At 40.3% G+C, this 20808-nt stretch overlaps 1 protein-coding gene across 1 annotated transcript; it reads left to right on the top strand.

The window, feature by feature from the left end:
- The first annotated feature begins 16006 nt into the window (after positions 1-16006).
- On the top strand, positions 16007-18799 carry LOC110776641 (dof zinc finger protein DOF1.4). The gene is made up of 2 exons (XM_021981192.2): positions 16007-16464; positions 16733-18799. The coding sequence occupies exons 1-2, from the start codon at positions 16381-16383 to the stop codon at positions 17966-17968; spliced, it is 1320 nt and encodes a 439-aa protein (XP_021836884.2). The 5' UTR covers positions 16007-16380; the 3' UTR covers positions 17969-18799.
- The last annotated feature ends 2009 nt before the right edge of the window (positions 18800-20808 follow it).

The following is a 20808-nucleotide window of genomic DNA, read 5'->3' on the forward strand; positions in this document are numbered from 1 at the left end:
GGATGCCTTTTCAGGCTACCACCAAGTATTCATGCACCCCGATGACAGAGCAAAGACAGCGTTCATCACAAGCGCAGGAGTGTTCAACTACAAAATGATGCCTTTCGGCTTGAAAAATGCCGGAGCCACCTACCAGAGGCTAGTTGATCACGTCTTCGCCGACCAGAAAGGGAGGAATGTGGAGGTCTATGTGGATGACTCCATCATAAAAAGCATCAAGGAGGAAGACCACGTCAAAGACTTGGCAGAGACCTTCGGAAATCTGAGGAAATACAGCATGAAGCTGAACCCAAAAAAATGCGTCTTCGGGGTGAAGTCAGGGAAATTCCTCGGATTCATGGTGAGCGAAAGAGGAATTGATGCGAACCCGGACAAAGTCCAAGCGGCATTGGATTTACCCGAGCCGAAGACCAAGAGAGATGTGCAGAGGCTAACCGGCAGGTTAGCCGCACTAACAAGGTTCATATCAAAAGCCTCGGACAAGGGAGCCCCCTTCTTCAAAGCACTGAAACCAAAGAACCTCCCCGGAGGAGAAGCAGAACCAGTCAAGAAAAAGGGGGTCCCGAGGAAAGTGGATCCCGAACTGATATGGGAACAGGAGCAAAAAGAAGCTTTTCAGCAACTCAGAGCCCACCTAGCTCAACTGCCGACACTGGCCAGACCAAAGGAGGGGGAAACCCTGTACCTATATGTCGCAGTTAGCCCTGGAACCGTCAGCGCAGTGCTTCTTCGGGAAGAAGAAAAGAAGCAACAGCCAATCTACTTCACCAGCCGAACACTCACAGGGGCCGAAACCCGGTACCCACTCATCGAGAAAGTCGCATATGCAGTAGTGGTAGCTGCACGAAAACTGAGGCCATACTTCGACTCCCACCAGACCACAGTGCTAACTGACCAACCGCTCGAAAAAGTACTCGACAAAATAGAGAGGTCAGGAAGATTGGCTGCCTGGGCCTTCGAACTATCAGAGTTCGGCATCAAATATCAGCCGAGGACAGCAATCAAAGCACAAGAATTGGCAGACTTCTTGGCCGAGTGCTCATACCAGGAAATGCTGGATGATACGAAAAGCACTTGGGAGGTCTTCACTGACGGATCTTCCACAATAAACGGCTCAGGAGCAGGAGTTGTACTAATCCCCCCGACGGGGAAAAGCATAGAGTATGCATTGAAGTTCGGCTTCAAAGCAACTAACAACGAGGCCGAATATGAGGCCGCAATCGCAGGGATAGAGCTTTGTTTATCCCTGGAGGCCGAGCATGTTTGCCTCAAAACTGATTCCCAGCTTGTAGCCAACCAGATCCGAGGGGAGTATGAGGCCAAATGGCCCAGCATGACAGCTTACTTAGCAAAAATTAAATCCTTAACGTCAAAGTTAAGATCCTTTGAAGTCATTCTCATCCCCCGAGGACAAAACACGCAAGCAGACGCATTGTCAAAACTCGCAAGCTCAACACTCATCGACCTAAACAGGTCGGTCCACGTGGAGGTTCACCAAGAGAGAAGCATTGACTTGCCACCCACCACAGTATGCAGCTTACGTACCGAACCCAGCTGGATGGACGCAGTAGTTGCATACAAAGAAAGGGGAGAACTTCCCGAGGATAAGCTACAGGCAAGAAAACTGAAAAGATTCAACAAGTGGTTCATCATCAGCGCCGAAGGAGAGCTCATGAGGAAATCATTCTCTGCTCCGCTGCTAAAATGTGTGGGTCCAACAGACGCTGACTACATCCTAAGGGAAATCCACCTCGGGATATGCGGAAACCACATCGGAGGCAGGACATTGGCACATAAAGCCCTTCGGGCCGGGTACTGGTGGCCCACTATGGTTTTCGAGGCAAAGCAGATGGCAAGGAAATGCGAGAAATGCCAAAAGTTCGCACCAGCCATCCATCAACCAGCTCAAACCCTACAATCAACACTGTATCCCTTACCATTCGCACAGTGGGGGTTAGACATCATTGGTCCCTTCCCCTCAGCGACGAACCAGAAGAAGTGGTTGATTGTAGGAGTCGACTATTTTAGCAAATGGATCGAAGCCGAAGCTGTCTCCTCCATCACCGAACCTCAGGTCCGCAAGTTCATATGGCAGAACATCATCACAAGGTTCGGCATACCAAGACTGATGGTCTTCGACCACGGGAAACAGTTCGACAACACCCCGTTGCAAAAGTGGTGCAAACAGTTCGGCATACACCTAGCGTACTCGGCAGTCTGTCACCCACAAAGCAACGGGCAAGCCGAAGCTGCTAACAAACTCATCCTCAATGCACTCAAGAAAAGAGTCGAGGACGACAAAAACAAATGGTTAGAAGAGCTACCCGGAACGCTATGGTCCCTTCGGACCACTGAGAAAGAAGCTACCGGGCAAACACCGTTCCACCTTGTATACGGATCCGAAGCTGTAATCCCTGTGGAGATCGGAACAGAAAGCCTGAGGATCCAGGCATACAACAGGTATGATGGGCTCCAAGGAGAAAGCAACAACCAACTTCTATCCGAAGCTCTCGATCTACTGGACGAAGCTCGGAACGATGCAAGGACACTCAACGCAGCCTATTTGCAGAGGGTCAACAAGCATTACAACCGAAGAGTCAACGCCAGACCCCTAAAAGTCGGTGATCTAGTACTCAGAAACGCCGCCTCGGTTCAGAAAGGACGGATCCATGGCAAACTCTCAGCCACTTGGGAAGGACCATACATCATCCATTCCGAAAAAAGGCCAGGCACGTTTATGCTGAAACAGTTAGATGGAACAATTTTGAAGAACCATTGGAATACCGATGTTCTCAAGAAATATTTTGTATGATCTCTGTCTGTAAACCAAGTAAGTTGTTTAATGAGAAGAGGAAAGCCATGGGCACCATGAGTTTCATTAAACTTATCTCTATATTTATTGTCCCTTTATATATACATGCAGCCTCGGATCTGATCAATCCGAGACTAAAAACAGGATTGACTTTGCCCATTCCTTGATAAAATGCAAGAAATGACCAAATCATACACTTCAGAGAATCGTCCAGAATCCTCGGATTCGCGGTACCCTAATAAAATTTGTTCGCAACAAACAGTCGCTCGAATCAAGTTATAAAACTCCGGCTCAGATCCACGGATCGCCGAAGGCATAACTAAGAGGCAGACTAGCGATCTCTTGCCCAGGTTTCCGAACCACAAGAGATCGGAAGAACAATCCAAACCTCTGAGCAGATCGACGGATTTGAAGAGTCTGGAAACTAAAGAGTCTCTTAGCAGATCTACGGATTTGAAGAACTCGCAAAACTAAAGAGTCTCTTAGCAGATCTACGGATTTGAAGAACTCGCAAAACTAAAGAGTCTCTTAGCAGATCTACGGATTTGAAGAACTCGCAAAACTAAAGAGTCTCTTAGCAGATCTACGGATTTGAAGAACTCACAAAATCAAAGAGTCTCTTAGCAGATCTACGGATTTGAAGAACTCGCAAAGTTAAAAAGTCTCTTAACAGATCTACGGATTTAAAGAGCTCGCAAGATCAAAAGGTTTTTAGCAAGTCTACAGAAAGAGGAGCTCGAGAAATCTACGGATTTAAAGACCTGAAAATTGCGAAAGTACAAGTTGAAAAGAAGCAGCCAAGTAACAAACATTCATTTTTTATTCAATATTTGGGGGGAGTACAAATACATTGAAAGCCTCAAAAATTGAAAACAAAATGAAACAGTTAAAATCGGCAGCCATCAACAGACAATACCGGCCTACCGAAGTACTAAAGAAAACAAAAAGAAATGAGTACAACGCAGCGCCGAGGCAAAAGGGGGAAAGGCAAGCACATGTTCGGAAGTCCTCAACTGGAACCGACCGACTCTGAAGAAGACGACTGCCCGAATCCCTAACTCTTGGGAGTCTCAGGAGCATCCCCCAGGGGAGCATCCTTCGAAGAACCCCCAGCAGTAGTATCACCTTCGGAAGTCGCCTTCTGGGCCCGAGCCTCTGCAAGAGCAGCTCGGCGTTCAGCTTCAGCTTCGTCTCGATCGGCCTGGCACTCCACCAAGTGATCCTGGGCCCTCATCCAGAGCGGAACCTTCTCATTCCAAGGGAAATGAGGCATATGCTTCGTGAACATCCGCCGAGCGCCCAGGATGCCATTCCAGTATTGCTCCCTACACTGATCAGCAGTGTAGAGGTCAACTCTCTCTTGCTCCAATTTCCGAATGGCAGCATCCTTCTCTCGGATCTTCAGCTGGAGAACGGGCACCTTGTCAGCTTGGTTCTGAACAATCTCCCGATGCTTGACAAACTGCTGAAGTCTCGCCTCCGCTTCCTGGCTCTGCTTAATGGCCGCCTCAAATTTAGAAGTCATCTCCTTGAGAAGACTGTCCTTTTCTTCAAGTTCGCTCGCAAACTTGGCGGCCATTTCTTTCCTCTCCTTGTCGAAGGAAGCTATCTTTTCAGCATCCTCCTCGACTTGGAAAGTAAGCTTCCCAACTTCGGCCCCGATCTGCTCAGCCGATTCCCTAGCCTCACGACTGTACTGAAGGTACAGTTGCTTGAGGCCCACCATCTCGGCCATGAGCTGCCCAGCCTTCTGGTCCAAGACAGGGATATCACGAGCATAAGCCTCCTGATACCTCCTCAGTTGCCTCTCCTCAACCGAGCTACACTCGGAAGCGAACGAGGACCAGAAAACAGCCTGGGAAAGAAGAAAAGACGAGAAAAGATGAGGAAAGAAGAAAACAACAAACCCAAAAACGGAACTCAAAACAAAATTTCCAACACTTACCTCATTCAGATAATATTGGGCCATCATAGCTGGGTTCCTCTTCTCAGCTCCAGGAACCCTCCACTGCGGGTTGGCCCGAAGAAGATTCTCCCGTGCAGCTTCGGGACCCACCAAAGATCCCACGTGAGCCATGGGGTTCTCCCCCAAAACCGGAGCTCTAGCATAGCGAGCCATCGCCTCCCTTACCTCCTCGGGGATCCGTTTCAGCGGAACATCCGAGCAAGGGTCAGCGTGGATCAGTCTATCCAGGGCCGAGGTCGAAGTAGAGCCCAAGGTCGAGTGGCGCCTCTTCCTCGTCAGACCCTGCTCAGGTTGCTCCTCCTCAGCAGAAGGGACCTCCTTCTCAGCTTCGGGAACCTCTATGTGAGCTTCGGTGAGATCCACCATCTCCTTATCCGGACTTTTCTCCCTTTCGAGAGAAACGCCAGCAGATTCTTCCTTCTGCTCGGCCACAATAGGGACATCCGAGCCAGGAACAAGGTCGGCTTCAATTGCCTCCATCACCTTGGTTATATCCTGGATCTCGATCCCTAAAGCAGCAGACGGCTTCAGCGGAGAGGGGATGGTATCTTCCTCAGCCAACGGTTGGTCCACGGGCGGCGGTTCCGCAACCACCACACTCTTCAACTTCTGCCCTGGCAAGGGCATGAAGTGAAGGAGATTTTTGGGAGGAGGCATGACTTCCGAAACCGCTTCCTACAGGGCAAACGCTCAAAGGTCAGTTTCAGAAAAAGAGAGAACGGACCACAAAAAGCTCCAAGTCAGAACAAATACCTTCTCCGAAGACTGAGAAGCTTTCGCTTTCTTCGGATGCACAGAAGGCCTCAAAAGAGTGCTGCCCTTCCTTTTGCGCTGATCCTAAACAGAGGAGACCAAGGGTCAATAAATGTAAAAGAAGACAAAGGAAGGAATAAAGAAAAATCGCGAAGTACCCGGTTCCTAGATAAAGAGATATCTATCCGAGCCGGAGATGAAACCGAAGGAACGGCACGCGGCACAGCGTCAGTCCCAGGACCCTAAAAAGATGGTCCAGGACCAAGACGTTAGCCGACGGCCAACCAGAAAGAAAGACAAACAAAAGACTTCGAGATATAGAAACACTCACCGGATCCGAGGTTGTCCTCAAATCAGGGAGCACGACTTTCACTGGAACAGCTTCGGGAGAAGAGGCAGAATCCCACGGATCAGCTCGAACTTCAGATATCCGAGCGACACCCGACGGAGACAGCACGTAATCCTTCAAGCGAGGATTACGAGGATTCTCCTTCCCGAACTTGTAATCAGGGGCCGAGTCGTGAATGGTCTTCAGATCCAAAGAAATGCCCAAGACCACAGGATCAACGCAGCTAAAGCCGTACTCTGCAGAAACAAAGCACAAAGCAAAATCAATAAAACGAGACAAAAAGGAGGAGGACAAACTTACTAAAGCACGGTCCCAGCCGAAAGACACCTACCCCTGTCAAAAATCCTGCTGAGACCGGCAACAGCAAGAATGTCCTCCCGCGAGATATAGTTGAGGTTCGGGAGCCAGTTGGACGGCAGTTTGTAGTTGTCCTCCCGAGCCAAAAACCACTGGAGGAGATCCACGTAGTGGTGATGGTTCCGATCCGGAGCAGCCACGCTTCGCATATCAGGATCAGGAGTCACAAACCACTTCGGAGGGCGGTAAAAATGTGGATGCTTCGGATCTGTGGGCACACGAACGAACAACCACTCCGTCTTCCAATTATGATCAGAGCTGAGGTAAGGGTAGGCCGTAATGTAGTTCGGCTCCCCCTTCCTTCGGGATCTTTTGTTGATGATGGTCCACCAACCATACCCATCCCCCTTGGAAGCGTGGTTGAAAGACAGATCGTGCAGATCCCGAAACACGGCAACAGAGCATGGAAAGTTAATAAAATCGCACACCCATCTAAATCCGATGATGTGCCTCATAGATTTGGGGGTAAGCTGGGCCAAACTGATGTTGTACGACACCAGGAGCTCGGAAACGAAGGGATCCAAAGGAAAGCGGAGACCGTTCTCCAAATGATGAGTATACACAGAGATGAACCCCCTCGGCGGATGAGTCACCCGAGGACGCTCCTGGTCGGGAAGCTCGCACCAGTACCCCAAGGCGTGCTGGATTCCGTATAACTCTTCGGCTCTCCTATGGTAGTTCCCCAGCTTCGCCTCCACCAACCAGTCACCACTGACCGATTTTTCCAAGGGACCATCGATCTTAGTGGTCTCATGCAGAATCGGGGCATACTTGCCCTGCGGATCAGCTTCAGTCCAATGAATTGGAAACTCAGGGTAAGAGCGGCGCACACCCGAAGAACCAGCTTTCTTACCAGAAGTTGCGCGTTCAGACACGCTAGACCCGCCAACAACATCATCTTTTGAAGCATCCCAACCAGTCGAACGCCTCTCCACCGGCCTCTCCGAAGGCCGACCCCTCGAAGTTTTCGGTAACCTTCCCGAAGGCACGTTCTCCCTCTCACTAGAGGAGCCAACGACGAACTTGCTCTTGCCCCTATTCTTTGCCATGGCCGCGAATTCTCGGTCTAGGGTTGAGATTGAGGGGTAGAAGGAAAAACGAAGAAAAAAGGAGAATTCGGAAACAAATTACCTTTTTCCGAAGCGGAATTCGCCGATAAAACGAACAACACAAGTTCCCGAAGTCTAAAGTTGGCCGAATTTCGTAGATCTGAAGAAACAAATTGCACTGCGATCGCCGGAATTTAGAGAGAGAATGGGTTTGAAAGAAGGAGTAAAAAGTTCGAAAAGAGCAAAGCACCCCGTATTTATAGAAAAGAAAAGGGGGCGCATCAACTTCCTCAACCCACGATCTCCACAACACAATACAACTCCCAACACTTGTCATCAATGCAAATCATCCCTTTTCAAAAAAGAGAGGGAACTTTCGGACTTCTGACAGCTGGAAACCCACCCATTTAATTCTAAATGGACCGGGTCTGGGGGGCATGTTGTTTGGGCTCCCAATTGACTCTCAATTGGGCCACTAAGTCCAAAGCCCAATGGCTCTAAACAACAGCATCAAACCTACCAATGGCTATTCAGCCATCCATTAAGGCCCAAGGCCCAATAGCAATAAATGACCTATGGGCATTTATTATGCAAACACTATAAATAGGCCGCCAAGGCTCACACCTCAAGGTACGTCCAATTTTACCGCCTTAAGACTACTCTTCTAGAGAACTTCTCTCTAGAATCCGAGCATCGTTCTTACTTAGGCATCGGAGGGGCTTTCCTCGGAAACACCCCCGAGGCTAGTGACTTTGCTCTTGTGCAGGTGAATTCGGACTCTACTCATTCAAACAAGCAAGATCTTCAACACATACAAAAGGGCTTCATTCGAAGCCCATTGTTTCCATCTTTACAACACCGGAACAACTAGTATAGACTAACTTGTGAGATTATATTTTAAAGTACGCATTGCGTGCATATATGTCTAGTTACGGAGTATTTTATAACGCTCGAGCGCGGAATCGACCTCCTCAATTTAGTGCGGATGGTGGCCTGGTGGGATAATCCCGAATTATATGCGATCATGATATGATGACCATAAGTTGATAAATCCACTAGAAAGTCTACTTAATTGAACTCAGGACCAGCGGATCTATGATATCCCCCAAAGCTATTTCATTATATTGGCTAAAACATTACGTTGGAGTTGGACCTCAACCTCTTGCTAGGTGATGGACGTTTGTGCATCAAACATATTACACATTTACACCCCCTCGATCTCTACCTTCACTGTTACTCCAAGTTACAACTACTAGGGATGTCAATGGGGCGGGGCGGGGCGGATGCGGATGTAGGTCCCTCCATCCCCATCCCCACCTAAAATTTTCATCCCCATCCTCGCCCCATCACCCATAGCGGGTACAAAATGCATCCCCATCCCCGCCCCAACGGGTGTAAGCTAAAATCCATCCCCGCCCCGCCACCCAACTGGGTATCCATCCCCGTCTTATCCCCGCTTCACACCCGTACTAATACCCGCCTAATTTTTCTTATTTAGCAAACATTTGCCATATATACGGAGTAATTAAAGTTAACTATAGAAAAAAAATACCTTATGACTAAAGTAACCTATATAATCAAACAAAATACTCGTCATAACAAAAAAATCCAAACAAAAAACATAAATATCTCACATAAATTTATATTATCACCTAAATATGCAAATAAATCCAAACTCACCCCATCACCCATGGCGGGTATAAAGCGGGGCGAGTGGAGATGGGGCGGGGCGAGTGGGGATGGGGCGGGGCGGGCGGGGATGGGGCGGGTTCAACACAAAATCCACACCCGCCCCATCACCCATGGCGGGTACGAATTTTATACCCATCCCCGCCCCATCACCCGCCAAACCTACCTCCATCCCTGCCTATTTGGGGCGGATGCGGGGCGGGGCGAGTGGGGATGGGGCGGGGCGGGCGGGGATGGGGCGGGTTCAACACAAAATCCACACCCGCCCCATCACCCATGGCGGGTACGAATTTTATACCCATCCCCGCCCCATCACCCGCCAAACCTACCTCCATCCCTGCCTATTTGGGGCGGATGCGGGGCGGGTCTCCCGCGAAACCCGCCCCATTGACATCCCTAACAACTACAAACATATGTCCACTATTCAGAACATTTGGGTCGACTCTTTCATTCCTTTGTGACAAAATTGTTAAATACTGCCTTATTTTTAGTCGAGTTTGTGAGCTAGTATCTTATCGGACTCTTTTTTTGTCAACTACTTCCTCCATTCCGCAAAGAATGCATCATTTCTATTTGCACGAATGCCAACACACTTCTTTGAACATTAATAATTTAATATCTCTAAATGCGTATAACTAAAAATTATAAAAAGTTGATATTTGGAATCCTTGCATTAATACGAATTTAACAAGATTTCACTTGACTATGTTTTTTCTTACACAACAGTGAAAAAATGATTGTCAAAGTTGATTGATGAATAATGCGCAAATGAGAAACGATGCATCTATTGTAGATTGATTCCCAACACACACACACACCCCCCTCCCCCATATATGTCTTTGCGTATGCTTATGTAAATTTAGAACATAAGAAACTTGTCCTTAAATATTATTTTGGGTCAATTCAAGAAATTTAAAGTTTGAGTTATTGTAGAAACAAATCTATTGAGATGGTAGGAAGAAAAAAAAAATACTCCGGAGATATTTTGAAATAATTTTGTAAAAGAGAGTGAGCTAAACGCGCTAGATTACAAAGGAAAATCGGCGGGAAAGACAAATTTAATGTTTAAGAAATTGACTTTCTCATCGAAAAATGGAGCTAAGGTACAACTTTAATACTTTCATAAAATCATGATACGCGTTTTAAAAAAAAAATCTAATAATTTAAGGTTTTGACTCACAAACTGGATAAAACAAAGTACTCTGTATTTTTAAACAATTTTGCCTTTCTTTTGTAAAGGAGTGGTTTTTTTACTTATTGGAATTAGTATGCCCCATCTAACAATAACTTGATATAGTTAGCGACGAAATGAGCTTAACTGGTTTGTGTACTTGATGTTGGTTAGGTCAATCCTTGGCTTGAGACTTAAGCGACTCGAGTTGAGTCTTACAAATGTAAAGATCACGAGCAAGATTATGAACTACCAAGCTTGTAACTCATACGGTCATACCCCGTACTTCAACTCTTCTAATTATGCATGTAACAAGCCAAGTTAACCTTGATAATTCTAAACTCGATTTCCAATTATAGCAAGCTGATTCAGCCGAGGACCTAAACTTCAACGGACGCAGTCGGGATTATCAAAGAAAAGCAATCGCTAATCTTTAGAATGAACGGACAGATTTACAAGCGATAAATCTGTAAAAACTCCGGAATCCACCAGAAAAGAGATAAACTATCATAATTTATATTATCAAAATAATAGTTGATTTCTCATGACGAAAATAAAGTGTTTAAATAGTTAACACAAAATCCTAACAACAGGTTTTGTGTCAGGCGGCCTGACACGCGCGTCAGCGTCAGACCATGCTGACGTCATCCCATTTGCCCACGCGCAAGTGATTTCACGCGCTAATAAATAAGGAATTTCATTTTTCTCTCCTCCTCGTTCATCTTTGCGCTTCTCTCTCCTCTCTATCTCTCCTCTCCTCTCCTCTCCTCTCCTCTCCTCCCTGCGATCTCTGCTCAAAACCCAAAGAAAAGAAGACGGTGAAGGAGCGGCGGCGGTACACGGCGGCTACATCGATCTCGTCGGTGATCTCTCTCCTTTTAAGAAAGTGATTCCGCCGCCATAATTTACTCCATGAAAGAGCTGCAAATCTAGGATTCCGATTTGTGTTGCTGAAATCGGTAGAGTTTATTAATTTTGATTTTGATTTAGGTTTTTTATTTTAGGTTTTTTATTTATGTTTTTAATTTTAGGATTTTGATTTAGGTTTTTTATTTTGATTTTGATTTAGGATTTTGATGTATGTTGCTGAAATTGGTAGAGTTTCGGTAGGTCTTGGGCCATTGATGCTCTCTTATTCGATTTGATTATGATGGGGAATTTTCGCAAAGCTGGGCTGGTGAACGCTGCTGTTGTTAATGGCCGCGGAGGAGCAACATGCAGAAGATGGCTGCGTGGTCAGGTAAGAGATTGTGGTAGCGAATCAGAGTCGAGGTCGCGCTGTGGTCGAAGCATCGTCGGCGGCGGTAGATCATCAAGCTTGGAATTTTTTTGTTTCTTTTATCTGTTTTATTGGTGATAAAAGAGGCAAAGCCAAAATTTCTTTTATTTGGCTGGTTTTTAAATTCATTTAGTTATTGTGTATTAGTTAAAAATTATATTGTTTTAGTTACAGTTTTGTTATGGAATGAAATGGTTCATTTACATTTTTTTTTTCACTTAAGCCATTTGAATTAGTTAAAAATATTTTATTTTAGTTAAGAATAATTTTCGTTTAGGTATGATTGATTTTGTTATGTTGTAATATAGTGGCTATGTAAAAGTTTTGGTTAATATTGTTTTAGTTAAGATAATTTTCATTTTAGTTATAAATAATTTCGTTTTAGTTATGAGTATATTTGTGTTAGTTCAGAAAATTTTAACTACTTAGTCACAATGCTTAACTAATCGGTTTCATTGCTTAACTAATTGGTTTCAATGCTTAACTAATCGTTTACATTGCTTAACTAATTGGTTCGATTGCTTAACTAATTGGTTCGATTTTAACTAATTAGTTCGATTTTAACTAATTAGTTCGATTGCTTAACTAATTAGTCCGATTGCTTAACTAATACGTTCGATTGCTTAACTAATTAGTTCTAATGCTTAACCAATTGGTTCGATTGCATTGCTTTAAATAACTCGTCAATTATATGTATTCCTTTATATAACTAAAACATACAAGATGTAACTAAATACAACAAAAGCTTAACTAATTAGTTTCATTGCTTAACTTGATTCAAGTGCTTAACTAATTGGTTTCATTGCTTAACTAATTAGTTCGATTGCTTAACTAGTTGGTTTCATTGCTTAACTAATTGGTTTCATTGCTTAACTAATTGGTTCAAATGCTTAACTAATTAGTTCGATTGATTAACTAATTAATTCAAGTGCTTAACTAATTGGTTTCATTGCTTAACTAATTAGTTCACATGATTAACTAATTAATTTCAGTGCTTAACTAAATGTTTTCATTGCTTAACTAATTGGTTCAAATGATTAACTAATTAGTTCGATTGATTAACTAATTAATTCAGTGCTTAACTAATTGGTTTAATTGCTTAACTAATTGGTTTAAATGCTTAACTAATTAGTTCGATTGATTAACTAATTAATTTCAGTGCTTAACTAATTGGTTTCATTGCTTAACTAATTAGTTCACATGATTAACTAATTAATTCCAGTGCTTAACTAATTATTTTCATTGCTTAACTAATTGGTTCAAATGATTAACTAATTAGTTCGATTGATTAACTAATTAATTCAGTGCTTAACTAATTGGTTTAATTGCTTAACTAATTGGTTCAAATGATTAGTTCGATTAATTAACTAATTAATTCAGTGCTTAACTAATTGGTTCGATTGCTTAACTAATTAGTTCGATTGCTTAACTAATTGGTTTCAGTGCTTAACTAATCGTTTACATTGCTTAACTAATTGGTTCAATTTTAACTAATTAGTCCGATTGCTTAACTAATTAGTCTGATTGCTTAACTAATTGGTTTCAGTGCTTAACTAATCGTTTACATTGCTTAACTAATTTGTTCGATTGCTTAACTAATTAGTTCTAATGCTTAACCAATTGGTTCGATTGCATTGCTTTAACTAATTCGTCAATTATATGTATTCCTTTATATAACTAAAACATACAAGATGTAACTAAATACAACAAAAGCTTAACTAATTAGTGTCATTGCTTAACTAATTGATTCAAGTGCTTAACTAATTGGTTTCATTGCTTAACTAATTAGTTCGATTGCTTAACTAGTTGTTTTCATTGCTTAACTAATTGTTTCATTGCTTAACTAATTGGTTTCATTGCTTAACTAATTGGTTCAAATGCTTAACTAATTAGTTCGATTGATTAACTAATTAATTCCAGTGCTTAACTAATTGGTTTCATTGCTTAACTAATTAGTTCACATGATTAACTAATTAATTTCAGTGCTTAACTAAATGTTTTCATTGCTTAACTAATTGGTTCAAATGATTAACTAATTAGTTCGATTGATTAACTAATTAATTCAGTGCTTAACTAATTGGTTTAATTGCTTAACTAATTAGTTTAAATGCTTAACTAATTAGTTCGATTGATTAACTAATTAATTTCAGTGCTTAACTAATTGGTTTCATTGCTTAAGTAATTGGTTTAAATGCTTAACTAATTAGTTCGATTGATTAACTAATTAATTCCAGTGCTTAACTAATTGGTTTCATTGCTTAACTAATTGGTTCAAATGTTTAACTAATTAGTTCGATTGCTTAACTAATTGGTTCAAATGCTTAACTAATTGAATTTGAATGTTTCACAAATTAGTTACAGTACTTAACTAATTGATTTCATTGCTTAACTAATTGGTTCCAAAACTTAACTAATTGAATTTTGGGCTTAACTAATTGAATTTTAGGCTTAAATAATTGAATTTTAGGCTTAACTAATTGAATATTAGGCTTAACTATTAGTTACATTACTTTAACTAATTCATTCGATTGCTTAATTAATTGATTTCATTGCTTAACTAATTAGTTCAAATGCTTAACTAATTGATTCTAGTGCTTAACTAATTAAATAACTAAAACTAAGTTATTCTCAACTGGCAAGCCTAGTACCAAAATACAAATTATTTATCAACCAAGTGAAGGATCTTAACTAAAGCTAAAAATAATCGAACTAAAACTTCTAAAACCATAACTAAAATATCTCAAATTATAAATAAAATTCAAAACATGAAAACTCATAAACATAAAACTAAAAGTAAGAAAATCCTAACTATAACCAAGATAATCCTAACTAAATATCAAAAATAGAGTATTAACTAAAACGAATTAACTAAAGAATTTATTCTTAACGAAAACGCAAATATTTTTAACTAAAACAATGTTATATGTTACTATAATCTATCTCCATTAACAAAGATGACTTTCGTCCAAACAATGTAACTAAACCATTATATTTTATAACTAAACATGCCAAAAGTATAACTAAAACTAAATAACTCTAAACTAAAATCAATTAAATCATTATCAAAATAAATAAAACTAAATTGTTTGAATTTACAATACTGATCAAATCATATCAGAGCTTGTAAATGGCTTGATTTTACAATACTGATCGAACTAAATTGTTTGAATCATATTAGAATTTACAATATTTTTCGAATCATATTAGAACCACCGTCGCGGCCTCCGTATCCTCCAGACGAAGGTGGCTGCCTCTCAATTGCACGACGAGGAAGAGGTGGTTGTCGTTGAGTCGGTGGCTCTTCTCTTTCGTCTCCTTCCTCCGCCCTGGCAGCCTTCAATCTCGATTCTGCAGAAACATCCGCCGTCAAGCTTCCCTTTCCAAGGGATTCGAAAATAATGGTTCGATTGCGACAGTGGCAAGGATGCGACGCCGGCGGCTTCAACGATAATTCCACCTCCGTCATCCTCCTCCACCTCTTTTACGACCCCGATTCTCCCTCTTCTGTTGTCGAAACCTACGATTTATGATAAATAATTGAATAATCAAAACCTAAACAGAATTGAAAATTCTAAAACCTAAAAGAATTGAAGTAAGGAGGAAAGAGATGGAAGACTTACAAACTGGTTGCCCGACGAGGTGGTTGTGTATGCGGCTCTTCTCCGCCCTCTCCTTCCTTCGTCGATCTTCCATTTCCTCGCTCGTTCGGCAGCCAAATCTCCGGATCTTCAACTCCGGCGGAAATCATTCTCACCTACGACGACCGCCGGCGCCGGAGAGTATCAAGAGGAGAGAGAAACTCGCAGGCGGCGAGATCGAGTTCGCAGCCGTTCGCGATTTCAAGACGCAGAGGGTTTGAGGAGAGAGAAATGATTTAGGGTTTTGAAATTGGGTAAAATTAGGTATTTATATGATCCGAATTGAAAACCACGGTTTTTTTGACCCGCGTCCTGACCCGCATCCTGACCCGCGCCCTGACACGTGGGCACGTCTGACGCGTCAGACCGTCTGATTTAAAAATTTGTAAAATCCTAATACGAAACGGAATTAAAAACAAAAGTCGAAAATAATTAAACTGCAGTTTTCGACCCCTAAACGAATTCGGATGGTCTAAAAAGCCCATCAGTCACGGCATAGCTGTGAGTTGAACTCGTGGGCCCGTTTCTTTTCCGAAAACATATTCTATTAAGCAATCGGACATGCCCGACTAGTAGAAATCATTTCAGCAATTTTCGACGATTTCCTTCTTTGTGGAATCGTGCAGCTATCAACCTTTAATCTCAAACTCGACTCATTAACACCTCTAAACTTCAACCTTAATCTCAAACTAAAATAATTAACACCTCCAAACTTGAACCTTAAACTGAAATTCGAGTCGTTATTAACCTCTAAATAAGACCGGTCTTGCCCAAAGACAGATAGATCCAATTATTCTATTATGAAAACGGTGAGGAGTGAGGAGTACATAGAATAGAAAAATGATTAAAAAAAGCGAAAGTGGGATTTGCTGTCTAATAAAAATGCATCGTGGAATGGGCCTCTAGGGATTCCCTCAATCTATTCTCTCCCCTTATTCTAATAACTAAAGGAATGTTACGTAGTGATGCCTACTCACTCACTGTCTTCTTCCTTTCTCGATCCCTGTGAGAGATTCATCTCTTCTTGCTTTTTCTTCTTTGAAATTCTTCACTCTTCAAATTAACAACATTTATCCTGTAACAATCACGTGAAATTTATTTATCTTTCTTTTTTTTAAAAAAAACATTAACATTTTATACTCAATCTTTACCACTAGACTAAAACATAATTAATCGAACATGATTATATATAATTAATTTAATTTCTGGCAGTGGCTAGCTTATCTTGAAGTTGAGTATTTAAATCAATCTCCCACATTCCTTACCACCTGTTATTTGTCTGCTTACTGATTGTTCTTTGAGAGAGAGAGAGAGAAAATGCTGGGAAACTGTGAGAAAATGCTGGGAAACTGTGAGAAAATGGTACTCATCTCTTCACCTTCTAATGAATGGCCACTGCAGGTTTGGCTTCTTTTTCTCTCTCTTACTATCATTTTCTTCTCTCTTGAGCATTTCGTCGAATAATACACATGCATTACATACCCACTATAATTTTGGACCCCTTTTGTTTTTTTTGTTTTCTAGCATTTGGAAAGAGTATCTCATTTCATATAACCCCCTTATTATGTGGGTATTATTAATTTTGCAACCCTAAATAAAAACCACCCACAAAATTTTAAACTTTTTTGAGATTTTTCCTTGTTGTTGTTTCTTGTTGAGTTTTTATCAGATAGATGATCCAAAAGGGACCTTCAACTACAACAACAACAACAACAACAACATGGCCTCAGTAGCAACAGCAGCCGCAGCGACAATCAGAACTGGTGTAGGGGAAAGAGTCATGGATCAGAAAACTGCAGCGATTGCGCTGCAAGATCAGCAACAGCAAAAACAACAGCAGCAACAGCAACAACAACAGCAACAACAACAACAGAACCAGGAGGCATTAAGATGTCCACGATGCGACTCGACGAACACGAAGTTCTGCTACTACAACAACTACAGCTTAACACAACCAAGGCATTTTTGCAAGGCGTGTAAGAGGTACTGGACTAGAGGAGGTACTTTAAGAAATGTTCCTGTAGGTGGTGGTTGTAGGAAGAACAAAAGGGTTAAAAGACCATCTAACAACAACAACAGCAACATTTCTACTACTACTTCTTTGTCTAATCCTAATATTACTAGTAGTAATACTCTTGAAGGTTCTGTTAATTCATCTTCTGGTGGTGGTGGTGGTGGTGGTGGTGGTGGTGCTGCTGGTTCCGGTGCTCAAATTCATGACTTGATGTCTTCGGGTTCGAATCACCATCCTCATATGTCGTACTATGGGTTACCCACTAATTCTGACATCAATTTCCCTTTCTCAAGGTATGATCTTCAAAACCCACATCATCATCATCAAATCAATGGGCTTGGATTAGGGTTTTCATCAGGGTTGGTCCATAATATGAATAGTATGAACATTCATAATAATAATAATAATAATAATAGTAATAGTAATAATAACAAGCAGATTTTCCAAGATTTGATCTCATCAAACCCTTTACTTTCTCCCAACACATCAACAACTACTATCACTACTGCTACTGCTACTACAACTTCACCCACAATATCTTCTCTTTTGGCTTCTATGAAGGGAGGTAGTATTAACAATCATTTTCAGACACTATTGCCCTCGTACGAAGATGATCTCCACATGAAAGGAAATGGGCAAAATGGTCCTAATGTGAAAATGGAATTTGATGGTCAAAATAGGTCAATGGATCATCATCATCATCATCATCATCTGCATCAACAATGGAATACTCAAGCTCATCAAAATGGAATAAATCATCATCAACCATTATCCATGGTATCGCCTTCGGATCCGTCCATTCTTTGGGGTAATGCAGGAGCTAATCTTGGTGCTTGGCTTAATCCTTCAGAAAACAACAATCTTGGGTCTTCAGTTCCTTCTTTGATCTAAGGACTTTCTTTTTCATCATCTCCCTCTTTGTTCATCCTACCCAAAAAAACCAAAAAAAACAAACAAAACTAAGAAAAGGGAAAGTTGGGTGTAGGTTTTTTTTGTTTCTTTTTTTTTCTTTTGGGTTTTAAATATGGGATTTTGTCTGGTAATTGGTGATTTTTGAAACCACATAGAAGGGGAAACGTAACATAATGGGGGTACGGTATACTGGAGAAATTAAAATGGGAAGAGTTTGGATCGGATCGGCGCGTTCATGTCAGCAGCAGTTAGATATAAAGAATGCTTCAACCCTATATATGCTACTCTTGAAGCTAAGGTTGAGTTTGCGCTGAGAGGAACCTCGGATCCGATTTCGCCGTCCTAGACGACAATGATGATGATGACATGAATGTAATGGAAGTTTAGGTTGTCATCATCATCAACAACTGCAAACACATTATATTGTGGAGGAGAGTATAAGAGATCCACTGGTATACTACTTTGATATATGGATCATGGATGCAACAACTTCAAACTTTAAGCTAAGGTTAATTCCCAAATTAATTATATGTATAGTACTAGTAGTTGTTTTTAACTAAAATGAGTTTAATTTTGTTGTTAATTAAGGATTAGAGGGGTTGGGGGTATATGGTATAGAGCTCCTCAGGTTAGGAGAGTAGAAATGAGGAACTCATACATTTTCCTATGTAACTTTATTTTTATTTTCTTATTTTTTTTTTATTTTGGGGAAATGGTTTGGTATAATGGTATAGTAAATGAGGGAGATTAATTGGTTATTCAATTATGTGGTTGTTTTGAATTATTGAACTTAATTGTGTCCTTTTTTCATTCCCTTAATTATTATTTATTCTTGTTTATTTATTACCGAAGACGGAGTATTTGTTACTCCGTATCATGTTTATTACCTAGTACCAAGTACTAGGTACTTTATATGATATATGTTAGATTATGATAAACTCCTTGAATTGGAGTGTATTTCTTTGATCAAATATATAAAGATTACAATATTAATTAGTCTTAATAGAATTAGGAACACTAATATGACTAAAAACTTAATATATATCAAATATCCTAAGAGATTAAATCTTATCTCTAAAAAGTGGCATAATAAATCAAATTGAAATGGATTTCTAGCTATGTACGGAGTAATTTGTAAATTAGAGAATTTTCATATAGAGTACGGAGTATTGTCAATTCATGAGAGATTTACCTTGACGTGCATTTTGACTTGTAGTACATCTGATCTCTGAGTGTTTATGACAAGCTACAAATATATATCTCTGGGTTGGGTTGAACTATTCTGTCCAAAACCAGTAATTTTTGGGTCCGGTCGGGTTAGTGGTCTGAGTTGGGTCGGGTCGGACCCATATTGATCAGCTCTACCATTAATAATACAAAAGGTCTTGCATGTATAAGATGTACAATAAATTTATTATACACTACCTAATTTTTTGTAATTTTTTTTTTGAAGGAAATCCACACATGTCAACTAGTTTTTTGTAACTTTTAATATGTTATGATTAATTTTTATATTATAGAAAAAAAAGTTGGTAGATAAACAATTTAAAAGGTTAAATGACTGATTTTATACATTATTAAGGATTTCCTAAAATAATTTTATTAGAATAAATTTTTTTATCAATAAAATAGACAACTTTTACATATATAAAGGTATCTTTTAAAATAGATAACTTTTACAGATATAAGGGTAACTTTTAAGTATTTTGGGTTAACTTTTATCCTGGTGTAAAATATTTTATTGTACGCTATTTGTAAATAAGAATTTGCGTTAATCATATGACCAGGTTTGTGTCAATGGATTATATTATCCGTAAGTGAGATATCTATACTAATATTTAATAACATGCAAATTTGCAAAAAAAAAAAAAAAATTTGAATGCCACATTTCCCTTTTGTAAACATATTTCCATTTAAAGAATAAAAATAAATTATACCCCTTCCTTCCAATTTCATGGCTCTCACCACCAAAAAAGACTCATGCCCCTCCGCCTCAAATAAATTGCATGTTCCTTTATCTTTAATTTTTTCTATTAATTTAAAGAAATATTCCAATTATATTTCTATCGTCACTGTTTTTTAGTGAAACACGAAATTAAATATTAGGCAAATTTGTCAAAAACTACCTTATAAAATTGGATTTTTGCGAAAAACTAACTTATAAAAAAATATTGTAATTAACTACTTCTAAAAGATTTACGTCGTGAGATACTACCTTTGGTTGGATTATAAGTATTGACTAAACATTCCGGGATTGACTTTATTTGGTGCATTTCACGTGTCATCTCACGAGAAATGGGAAATTAAATGACACGTGAGATACATATGATAAAGTCAATCTCGAGATTTTGATACAACATTCAAAATTCGAGAAAATGTAGTATCTTAGAACATTATTTTTTATAAGGTAGTTACACTACAAGAATTTGTATTGTTAATGACAACTCAATAATGATGGGTCAAAAATTCCGTCACAAAAGCCTTTTGCGACGGAGCTAACAACCAAATAAAGACAAGAACAACTGTCGCAAAATACCTTTTACGACAGACTAATGGGGGATTTTCCATCAATGACAACCCCAAGAAATCAACCACTATTGGCCTTTAGATACGGGATTTTCCGTCGTTAATGGTACAATTTCTTGTAGTGTTAATTACAACATCTTTTTTATAAGGTAGTTTTATACAAAAAATAATATTATAAGGTAGTTTTTGTTAAATTAACCTAAATATAATTACTCTTTTTTGATGAATTAAAAAATTAAAGTCACTTTTAAAATATAACAAAAGCCGTGCACGACACTGGATCAATACTAACT

The sequence above is a fragment of the Spinacia oleracea genome, chromosome 6 (assembly GCF_020520425.1).
Source record: "Spinacia oleracea cultivar Varoflay chromosome 6, BTI_SOV_V1, whole genome shotgun sequence".
NCBI lineage: Eukaryota > Viridiplantae > Streptophyta > Magnoliopsida > Caryophyllales > Amaranthaceae > Spinacia > Spinacia oleracea.